The following is a 10,709-nucleotide window of genomic DNA, read 5'->3' on the forward strand; positions in this document are numbered from 1 at the left end:
CGAGGAGTGGCTGGTGGGTTTGAACCGCCAGCCTTCTGGTTAGCAGTCATGTGCCTTAGGCACTATGCCACCAAAGCTCCCGACTCTTCTTCAGTCTTCCTTATTCATTGTACAGCTCTTACATGCATAGGAGGCAATTGAAAATACCATGGCTTGGGTTAGGGACACCTTAGTCATCAAGGAGGCATCTTTGCTCGTCAGCACTTGAAAGAGGTCTTTTGCAGCAGATTTGTCCAGTGCAATACGTTGTCTGATGTCTTGACTGTTTCTTCCATTGGTGTTGATTGTAGAACCAAGTCATATGAAATGTTTGACAACTTCAGTCTTTTCTCCATTTATCGTGATGCTGCTTATTGGTCCAGTTGTGAGGATTTTTTTTTCTTTATATTGAGGTGTAATCCGTACTGCAGACTGAGTCTGCAGTGAAGATTAAAAGATGAAGATTAAAATCTTCATCAGTAAGTGCTTCAGGTCATGTTCACTTTCAGCAAGCAAAGTTGTGTTGTCTGCGTATCTGAGGTTGTTAATAAGTCTTCTTCTAATCCTGATGCCACGTTCTTCTTCACATAGACCAGTTTCTTGGATTATTTGTTCAGCATACAGATTGAACAAGTATGGTGAAAGGATACAACCCTGACACATTCCCTTCCTGATTTTAAACCATTCATTATCCCCTTGTTCTTTTGGAACAACAGCTTCCTGGTATATGTACAAGTTCTTCATGAGTACAATTAAGTGTTCTGGAATTCCCATTCTTTGCAATGTTATCCATAGTTTTTTATGATTCACACAGTCTAATGCCTTTGCATAGTCAGTAAAACACAGGTAAACATCTTTCTGGTATCACTTGCTTTCAACCAAGATCCATCTGACATCAGCAATGATGTTCCATGTCCTCTTATGAACGCAGCTTGAATTTCTGGAAGTTCGCTGTCAACATAATGCTACAACCATTTTTTATTTATCTTTAGTAAAATTGCACATTAGTGTGAGACTAATGATATTGTTCAATAATTTCCACATTCTTTGGGATCATCTTTCTTTGGAATGGGCACAAGTATCGATCTCGTCCAGTCAGTTGGTCAACTAACTGTCTTTTGGTAGTCCATGGGATATTCAATATTTTTCACTAACACCATAATTCATATGCATCAATTCTTTTGGGCTTCCTTATTCATGGTCCAGCTTTCTCAGTTTCAATGAGACAATTGAAAATGCCATGGCTTGGGTCAGGTGCACCTTAGTCCTCAGACAGCTTTGCTTTTTAACATTTTAAAGAGATCTTCTCCAGCAGATTTGCCCAATGCAATATGCTGTTTGATCTCCTTACTGCTGCTTCCATAGGCATTGAATGTGGATCCAAATAAAACAAAATCCTTGACAACTTCAGTCTTTACTCCATTTATCGTGATGCGGCTTATCAGTCCAGTTATGAGGATTTTTGTTTTGTTTATGTTGAGATGTAATCCATACTGGAGGGTGTATCCTTTGATCTTCTTCAGTAAGTGCTTCAAATCATCTTTGATTTCAGCAAGCAAGGTTGTGGTTACCTTCCTTAAATGTATGATTTTCACAAGTGAACTACCTTCCCTCCCTCCCTTCTTTCTTCCTCTTCCTCTCACTCACTTACTTGCTTTTTCTTTTTGGTGAGAAGGGCATCGTAAATTCTTGATATCTATTTTCTTACTGTATTTTTTTTCCCCCTTAGGATGTTGCCAGTGGCCAGCGAGAGGAAGGTTTTCCATGAGAACTTTTTAGATCACTTCAAGAAAAATAAAGTGAGGATAGCAATGGCAGTAACAAAGCTATTTCCTTTCCCTGAGGTCCTCAGAGACCACTCCTTCATTACTGAGAAGCTCTATAATGTAAGTGCAGTTTATTATATCACTCCACGGTGGCACAGCCCCACGTTCCTTTATACTTTGGGATCCTGGATCCAACATTTAATGTACCAGTCATGCTGGCCAGGCCATGCTTCCTCCAAAGTCGATAGGGGAAGATCCTTTCTTGTCTTTCCCAACTCTGGTAGCCCCAGGTGTTCCTTGGTATGGGGCTGCATCTTCCCATGGCCATCTTTCCTCTGCGTGTCTCCTCTCCTCTTTTATAAGGACCTCATTCAGATAGGATTAGGCCTCACCCCACTCCACTAGGGCTTCATGGTAGCTGATAACATCTTCAAAGATCCTGTTTCCAAACAAGGTCATGTTCACCAGTACCAGGGGTTAAGACATGAACATATCTTTTTGGGAACACAATTTGATCCATAACAGAAAGGTTTACTTATTCTTTTAAGCAGTTGATCAAATATTCAAGAAGTTCTGGAATATTACTTGGATAATAGTAGTCTATCGACGTGGGGAGAAATAACACGAGTATCCTATGAAATCGCTTGCTAGATCTGTCTAACTGTGAAACCATTATTTTAAAGAATTTTTCCATTTTGAACTTTTCAAAAGGATTCTCAGGATGCCTATAGAAGCTGTGTTCCTGTAGCGGAAGTGGTGAAGGGGTGCATGCATTCTCTGTCGCCTGGAGGAAACATGTGACGGGTCACTTCCAGAAGCCCTGTTCGGTAGGGTTCACCTGAAGGAGTACCCTGATTTAACTCAGATTTATAGAAGCTTCGAAAATGGTAATCAACTCCCTCACCTCCCTTTAGTCTGTTTCTCATTCATTCACTCACTCATTCATAAAGTGACTATGGGGTGTTTACCATGCCCTCACCAATCATCTGTCAGTTTGTTGCACTGTGATGGCTTGCATGTTGCTATGAAGCTGGAGGCTACACCATTGATACTCCAAATACCAACAGGGCCACCCATAGTGGACCTATGTCCCAGGCCCTGGGCCAGGCAGTGTGAGTATTGTTGTTGGGTGCCATCAAGTCAATTCCAGCTCGTAGCAACCCCAAGTGACAGAGTGGAACCGTCCCGTAGGGTTTTCCTAGCCTTAATCTTCGTGGAAGCGTATTGCCAGGTTTTTACCTGCAGAGCTATCAGTTGGGTTTGAACCACCAACCTTTCAGTTAGCAACCTAGTGCTTAACCATTGTGCCACCAGGGCTCCTTAGTGTGAATACAATGGTGAGAAAAGTGACATGGCTTCTGATCTCATGGTTCAAATTATCTATCAAATGATTACTCTGCTAGGCCCTCATTTGGGTTTAATTACGACTTTCCCCTCTCCCCGATGAGTATGGATTTATTTGTTTACACAGGTGTGCAATGAAGAGGAGACCATTTTGGCTAGATTGTGATATTTTTCTAAGGGGACCAGGTTGACATTAATTTCCACAGAAAACTTTATCTAACACAATCTGGTGAAAAGTTAGCTCCTCAAACAATTATGGAGAAATCAGAGAAGCAAAAACAGCCTAGCCCAGGAGTAGGGCTGGAGAGTACAAAGGGATCCACTTATTTGAAGAAGACCGAGAGGAAGCAGAGAGTGGGGAGGGCTTGGAGGCCGGTTCTGCAGAGGATGTTAGTGGCAGAAGGTAAAGGTTCTGACTTCCGAAACTGAGGAACTTGAATTTTTTCAGTTACAGGAAGTAACACCACTTCTTTTTCTCTTTTTTTCCTTCCTCCCTCCACCCCCCTCCAATAACAGCCCTATCCTCTCCTCTCTGCAGCCCTTGGTAACCACTAATATACTCTGGTCTCTATGCATTTGCTTAGATATTTTATATCAGTGGGGTCATATAATTACTTGTTGTTTTGTGTCTGATTTATTTGCCAAAAACAAGGTCTTTAAAATCAATTTTAAATTAATTTAGTTGTTGGTAAGAATGTACACAGCAAAATGTACCCCAATTCTACATTTTGTACCCATACGATTTGGTGACACTGATTCCGTGCTTTGAGTGGTACAATCTTTCTCACTGTCTTTTTCTGAGTGGTCCTCCCCCCCATTAACACAAACTCCCTGCCCCCTTAGGTGCCTATCTATATTCTGAGTTGCTGTTGTCACTCTGATCCCATATAAATAGTTCTTAAAAGGGCATAACGCTCAGGGCAGACCTTTTTCAGTAGTTAAGCTAAAGTACACTTTGGTTTTAAGACGATTTCAGGGGATATTTTTGGTTTAAATTGTAAAGATTGTCTCAGAGCAATTGTTTCAGGGATTCATTCAGCCCCCTTGGCTCCAGAAAGTCTGGAGTCTATGAGAATTTGAAAGTTTGTTCTTCATTTTCCCCTTTTTGATCAGAGTCTTTGATCAGAACGTTCAGTACTGCTAGCCGGGCACCATCCAGTTCTTCTGGTCTCAGGGCAAAGGAGGCAGTTGTTCATGGAGGTACTTAGCCACACATTCCACACCCTCCTATTCCTAACTTTCCTTTTTTCTCTGTTGTCCCAGGCAAATAGAGACCAATTACAGTGACTTACATGGTGCTTGCAAGCTTTTAAGAGCCCAGGCACTATGCAGTTAGCCAGGAGGTAGAACAGATGCACAGAACATGTTATTAGGCCAATTACCTGGGATGTCCCATGAAGCCATGACCATAAACCTCCAAATCAAGGAAGGAAATCTCATGAGGTGTTTGATTGTACGTAAGAGCCTCAGCATTTAGTCTTTTTTTTTTTTTTTTTGGCCATTGTTTTAAGTAAATCTATCACACAAATTTTCCCCAATTCAATTTTTTATAGGTGTACAATTTATTGAGAGCAATTAAAATAATTGGCTGTGCAGCCCAACTCATCTTTTAATGCTGTTGGGGTTTTCTCTGTTAGAAAAAAAAAAAAGACTGATTTCTCCATGGTCTGATTGACCCCTTGCCCTGAGGAAATTCCTCTTGTTTCTCCCCTAAAGTTTGTGAGCTCACAGCAACGTCCCACTTACATTATTTTACACTGAAGTAGCTTCTTCTCCTCTCTGGTCATCTTCTTGGGTGATTAACTATTGCTTACAACCTTTCTGCTGCCCCATCATACTTAAACCTTGCAAGGCTCGTCACTAACAGGATTTCAGTTTTACTTTTCTCTTCCCTTTCCTAAGGGTAGGGATAAAGGAACATCAAGCAAGAGCCACTTGGGTTCCAAGTGACCCGAGGTCTAGAAGTTTCCCATTGAAGTACCTGAAGGCACACATGCTCCTAGATGTGTAACTATAAGGTGATGTTCCTTGTTTCTGCCTGCAACATCTAATCAATTTGTTTTCTTCTGTTAAGGGCTTGAGGACAAACATTTTTTCCCCAAAAAGTAGAGAAGAGACACAAAAAACACCCAGCAGTCAACCAAGATATCAACAAGGTAATTATGACTGGATAAAAATTTTGTTTTCTGATTTACTAGCAGTGCATGGGAGCTCTGGTAGCACAGTGCCTAAAGCACTTGATTGCTAACCAGAAGGCTGGAGGTTCAAACCCACCAGCCACTCCTCGGAAGGAAGATGGGGCAATCCTACTTCCCTAGTGATACTGCCTTGGAAACCCAAGGAGGGGTCGCTATGAGTCGGGTCTGACTCGACGGCACATAGCAACAACAGCAGCAGCAGGGAAAGACACAAGGAAGCTGCACTTGAAGGAGGCTGTGAGGCTGGGGAGGGGATGCCATAAGAGCCTGGGGAACATGGATGAGTGTCACTTTGTATCAATTCCAAAATGACCCACCTCCACAGGGAGCCCAAGAGCATTATCTAGAGGCAGCAAAGAGAGGCTTTCTGCCCATAACCTGGAGGAGGGAGTAAGAACCTGCAAGAAAGACCTCAGCACTGCTGGAACCACTACAATGGGTGTATTTAATGGAGGTAAGCGTGAATTACTAAGTTCCATTCAGTAGGAAACCACAAAGGACTAAAACTGTGGTTTATAGTCTACATCGAAGAGAAGACCCTGGGTGATGGCAGAAGGTGGGACTAATTGAAATGTGGGGATGTTGAAAGACCTGGGGGGGGCGAAGATGTGGACAGACCAGAGGAAGTGGCAGAGGCCTGTGAGGAGGCTGCGGGCTCTTTGAGAAACAGGAAGATGGAGGGGAGGGAGGGTGATATTCCCCCCTCCCCCATGTAACACTGTTACCCATGATCCCCAGGGCGGCAGGCTAGGGACAGGCCAGCAATGCCCCGTGCAGCACAGCGGGGAAAGGGGGAAAGGGACACAATTCAAGCCGTGCCACAACAGCTCACTTTTATTAAACATTTACTGGTGGTGGTTGTGAGTTTGGTGCTCACAGTTGCCCTTTGGGGTTAATATTACTTATGTGCTCATTTTGCAGATAAGGAAACAGAATTCTAGAGTGCCTATGTATGTATGTAGTTGGCCTAAGGTTAAGTGAGCAAGGACTAATCCAGGCATTCTGAACCCAGAGCCTGCTTCATTATGCATTTTTTAATTGAGGTAATGTTCACATACCATTTTAAGTGTTCACTTCAGTGGTATTTAATACACTGACAATGCCATATGACCATCACCTCTATTTAATCTCAAAAGATTTTCATCCCCCAAAAGGAAATGCTGTGCCCATTGAGCAGTCACTTCCCATCCAAATACCTCACCTACCACTGGCACCTACTAATCTTTCTGGGAAATGTCTATTGATTTCCCTTGTTTAGATGACTAAAAACCAAACCCACTGCTACTGAGTCGAATCTGACTCAATGACCCCCAGTGGGTTTCCAAGGTAGTAAATCTTTATGGAAGTAGATCACCTTATCTTCCTTCTGAGGAGTGGCTGGTGGGTTTGAACCACCAACCTTCTGGTTAGCAGTCAAATGCTTTAGACACTGCACCACAAAGCTCCTTTTACCTAGTTTGGATAGTTCATATAAATGGAAACATAAGATATGTGACTTTATGTGTCTGATTCTTTCACTTAGCATGATGTTTTCGAGGAACATCCATGTTGTACCATATATCAAGACTTCATTCTCTTTCATAAAACAAAAAAAAAAAACTCACTGCCGTGAAGTCAGATCCGACTCATAGCGACTCCTCCTTGGGTTTCCAAGGCAATATCACTACAGAAGTAGATTGCCCAGTCTTCCTTCTGAGGAGTGGCTGGTGGGTTTAAACCACCAGCTTTCTGGTTAGCAGTCAACTATCTTAGGCACTACGCCACCAGAGCTCCTATTCTTTTTCATGGCTGAATAATATTCTATTGTATGGATATATTGAACTTTATCTATCCATTCATCAGTCAGTGGACATTTGGGTTGTTTTTACCTTTTGGCCTTTGTGACAGTCTGCATTTGTAACCTTGTACCATTACCTTGATAGTTTAGGGGAAAGAAAGAAAGAAATATGAAACAAAAATTGGAAAATATGTGTAGGGAAAGATACAGAAAAAGACATACCATGAGCTGGAGGAAATGACAGAATGTCAGACACTGAAATCCTCACGGAAGAAAGAGTGAATATGTATAGGGAGAGTGTCATAGAAAAGGGCAATGGGAAGGAGGCAACCAGGAATTTGTAGGAACTTAGGTCAGGCCACCGGACAGGGGCAGTTTTGGGAGTAAAGGGAGGTTCACTGGAGCAGGAGCATCAGGATAAAACAGTGCCCTGTGGAGGGCACTCAGGGGAGCTGCCTGGCGAGACCCTCCTCCAGGAGTGCAGCGGACTCAGTCCCCCACTCTGGGGGCTGGAGTCTGACTGTACGAGTCAGATGAGATCCACCAGGTCCATATGGGGTCTGTATTGATGAAGGAGGGGGTCCTTAACTCCTATGTTATAAAGACTGAAAAAGGGATTGGTTAGAATATGATGGAAACATTCCTTCAATGTCTGTAATCAACTTCTAATTTCTGCCTCATCCTCACCCCCTGCCCCATGACTGGTGAAAACTGTCGTCAAAAGCCCGCTCTGGCCAATGCCGATTCCTCATCTCATGTCGACTCTGTTCTGTGATTCTTGGCTCTTTTTGTCCCGTTCTGGAAAGTGCTGGGGGCTGCTTTTTGTATACTGATTGCCCAGATGTTCAGTCTTTGCATCTGCGATTTCTTCAGATCTAGGATTGAAATTAATCCATCACCATGGAGTCAATTCTGACTCACAGCAACCCTACAGGACAGAGCAGAGCTTCCTGGCAGGGTTTCCAAGGCTGAGATCTTTACAGAAGCAGACTGCCACATCTTTCTCCCACAGAGAAGCTGCTGGGTCCGAACCACTGACCTTTTGGTTAGTGGCCTAGTGCTTGCCCAATGCACCACTAGGACTCTGGACTAAAGCGCAGGGTTCCTATCCTCTGGGTGGCCAAGGAGGATTACTGCTTCACTAACTCCTCAACACACCTGCTGCCAGGTCCAGATGGACTTTCCCCAGGTGCCTGGCTGACCAGTTTGCTGTCTCTGTCTTGCTTGAATCTGGCTGCTACCACGATGATGTGATGGGATGTCTAATGGTGGGCAATGCTGGGGTCATTGAGGGGAATCAAGAGAATGATGGGATCATCCCTTCTGTGGGGTCCATCACACAGGATCATGAACACTACTATGCCTCCCACGCAACACCATCACCCATCACCCCTGGGCAGCAGACCAGGGGCTACCCTCCAAAGACCAGATGGGCCACCACTTTTGGTACCAAAAGGAGTTTTTCTTTCTAGATTTTATCACTTTTTTGCTCATATTATTACTAATGTTCTACATCCTTAAACCATATGGGCCATCACAAATTTTATTTTTGTTCAATATTTAATGAGCAAATTCTTGAAATGAGTGGTATGGAAGAAACACAAGAGAACTATCAGTGCTATGGAAGGTCATTATACCACTTCTAACTTGAACAAATAACTTAAGAAAAGATATTTGATTCATTTATTAATGTATTTAAATAAAAACTTTAGGTATTACTGATAATCAAGTCATACTTTCAAAGAAATTAAATTACATATACAGAAATACCAAATGAACCCTGAAATAAATTAAGCTGTTTATCTACTATGACAGTTAGTGGGAAGGGAATGGAGGTGGGGGAAGTAATTATAATTAGTGATAACAGAGGAAGTTTACAGGGTGGTATGGGAATTAAGGAAAATCTCTGTATAGCCCAAGGTAGCCTACAGGTAACCCTCCCTGGAATAGAAATCTGTAGAAGGTGAATAGAAAGAAAGGGTGTTCAACCTGTGATCCAAAAGATGTACAAGGAACCCAAGAAACAGCAAACAACTGTGCCCACTGATTTGAGCTAGCCAGTGAGGCTGCCGGCTTGTATTTGCATTGGTGGTCCCTGATGAAGCACAGGTATGTGGTTGGGGTGGTGTCACATGATGCGAGTTTAAAGAGGAGGCCCCCAGGAGTCCAGTCAGAGGCAGAGGGATGATCAGCACCTAAGTTTATTTTACCTTTTTTGTAGGTACATTTTTCTTTATAAGTAGGGAGCTCTAGTGGCATAGTGCCTAAGGCATTTGGCTGCTAATGAGAAGGCTGGCGGTTCAAACCCACCAGCCACTCCTCGGAAGAAAGGTCGGGCAATCTACTTCCATAGTGATACTGCCTCAGAAACCCAAGGAGGGGTCGCTATGAGTTGGATACGACTTGACGGCAGTGAGTTTGGTTTTGGTTTTGGTTAATACAAAGTTAAAGCCATAAAGCTATGGTCACCAAACTAATGTCATAAGATAACTAACACCTAAAATCCTACTTTTGTTAAGTACCTTCATGTTGTCTCTGACTCACGGTGACCCTACATACAACAGAACCAAAACACTGTCCGGTCTACCCCAAACCAAAACCCACTGCCATCAAGTCAATACTGACTCAGTGACCCTTGTTGGGTTTCCAAGGCTGTAAATATTTATGGAAGTAGATTGCCTCATCTTCCTCCCCTGAAGCAGCTGGTGGGTTTGAAGCTTCAACTTACTGGTTGTTGTTGTTGTTGTTGTGTGCCGTCGGTTAGCAGTCAAATACTTTACCCCCTACTTCACCAGAGCTCCCTAAATTCTACTACTAAGAAATGGAAATCATGTTTCCCCCTCATTTCCTCAGATAATGCCGTACCTTCCATGTTGTTGTTGTTGTTATTTGCCATCGAGTCGGATCCGACTCATAGCGACCCCTCCTTGGGTTTCTGAGGCAGTATCACTATGGAAGTAGATTGCCCCACCTTCCTTCCGAGGAGTGGCTGGTGGGTTTGAACCGCCAGCCTTCTGGTTAGCAGTCAAGTGCCTTAGGCAGTAAGCTACCAGAGCTCCCCTACCTTCCATAGGTGGGAAGAAATAAAGCAAGGCATTTTGAACATTTAAATTTTATGTCCCTCTTTATCCTGTTAAGATTTACTGCCTCAGAAACCCCATGGGGGTCCTGTGAGTCAGAATCGTGTTGATGGCAGTGGATTTGGTTTGGTTCATCGTTTTTGTTGTTGTGGTGGTATGCCATTGAGTCAATTCTGACCCAGAGCCCCCTATATGACTGCAGTAGAATTGCCCCATAGGCTTTCCTAAGCTGTTATCTCTCTCTTTTTTATCCCCTAAATGTTATTTTGTTGTTGGGAATATACACAGCAAAACATCCACCAAGTAAGTCATTTCTACATGTACCATTCAGTTCAGTGATTACACTGAGTTGTACAACCATTCCCACTCTCCTTTTTGGGTTATTCCTCCCCTATTAACATCAACTCACTGCCCACTAAGGTTCCAATCTCATCTTTTGAGTTGCTGTTGTCACTTTAATCCCATAGAGATAACTCTTAAAAGAGTATAATGAACAAAGCAGACCTTTTTTTTAAAAATCAGTTGAGCTAAACCGTTGTTTGGTTTGAAGATGACTTCAGGGCAT

The 10,709-nt window shown here is 43.0% G+C and overlaps 1 protein-coding gene across 1 annotated transcript; it reads left to right on the top strand.

The window, feature by feature from the left end:
* Window positions 1-1,709: 1,709 nt before the first annotated feature.
* On the top strand, window positions 1,710-4,360 carry LOC103199557 (sp110 nuclear body protein-like). Its single transcript, XM_007943870.1, has 3 exons — window positions 1,710-1,865; window positions 2,536-2,632; window positions 4,353-4,360. The coding sequence occupies exons 1-3, from the start codon at window positions 1,710-1,712 to the stop codon at window positions 4,358-4,360; spliced, it is 261 nt and encodes an 86-aa protein (XP_007942061.1).
* Window positions 4,361-10,709: the final 6,349 nt, after the last annotated feature.

This window comes from Orycteropus afer, unplaced genomic scaffold, assembly GCF_000298275.1.
Source record: "Orycteropus afer afer isolate SDZICR_OR568_19922 unplaced genomic scaffold, OryAfe1.0 scaffold00006, whole genome shotgun sequence".
Classification (NCBI taxonomy): domain Eukaryota; kingdom Metazoa; phylum Chordata; class Mammalia; order Tubulidentata; family Orycteropodidae; genus Orycteropus; species Orycteropus afer.

Coding starts and splice junctions, on each gene's coding strand:
- LOC103199557 (XM_007943870.1), top strand. CDS start 1,710: ATGTTGCCAGTGGCCAGCGAGAGGAAGGTTTTCCATGAGAACTTTTTA. Junction 1,866..2,535: donor TTACTGAGAAGCTCTATAAT/GTAAGTGCAGTT, acceptor TGTCGCCTGGAG/GAAACATGTGACGGGTCACT.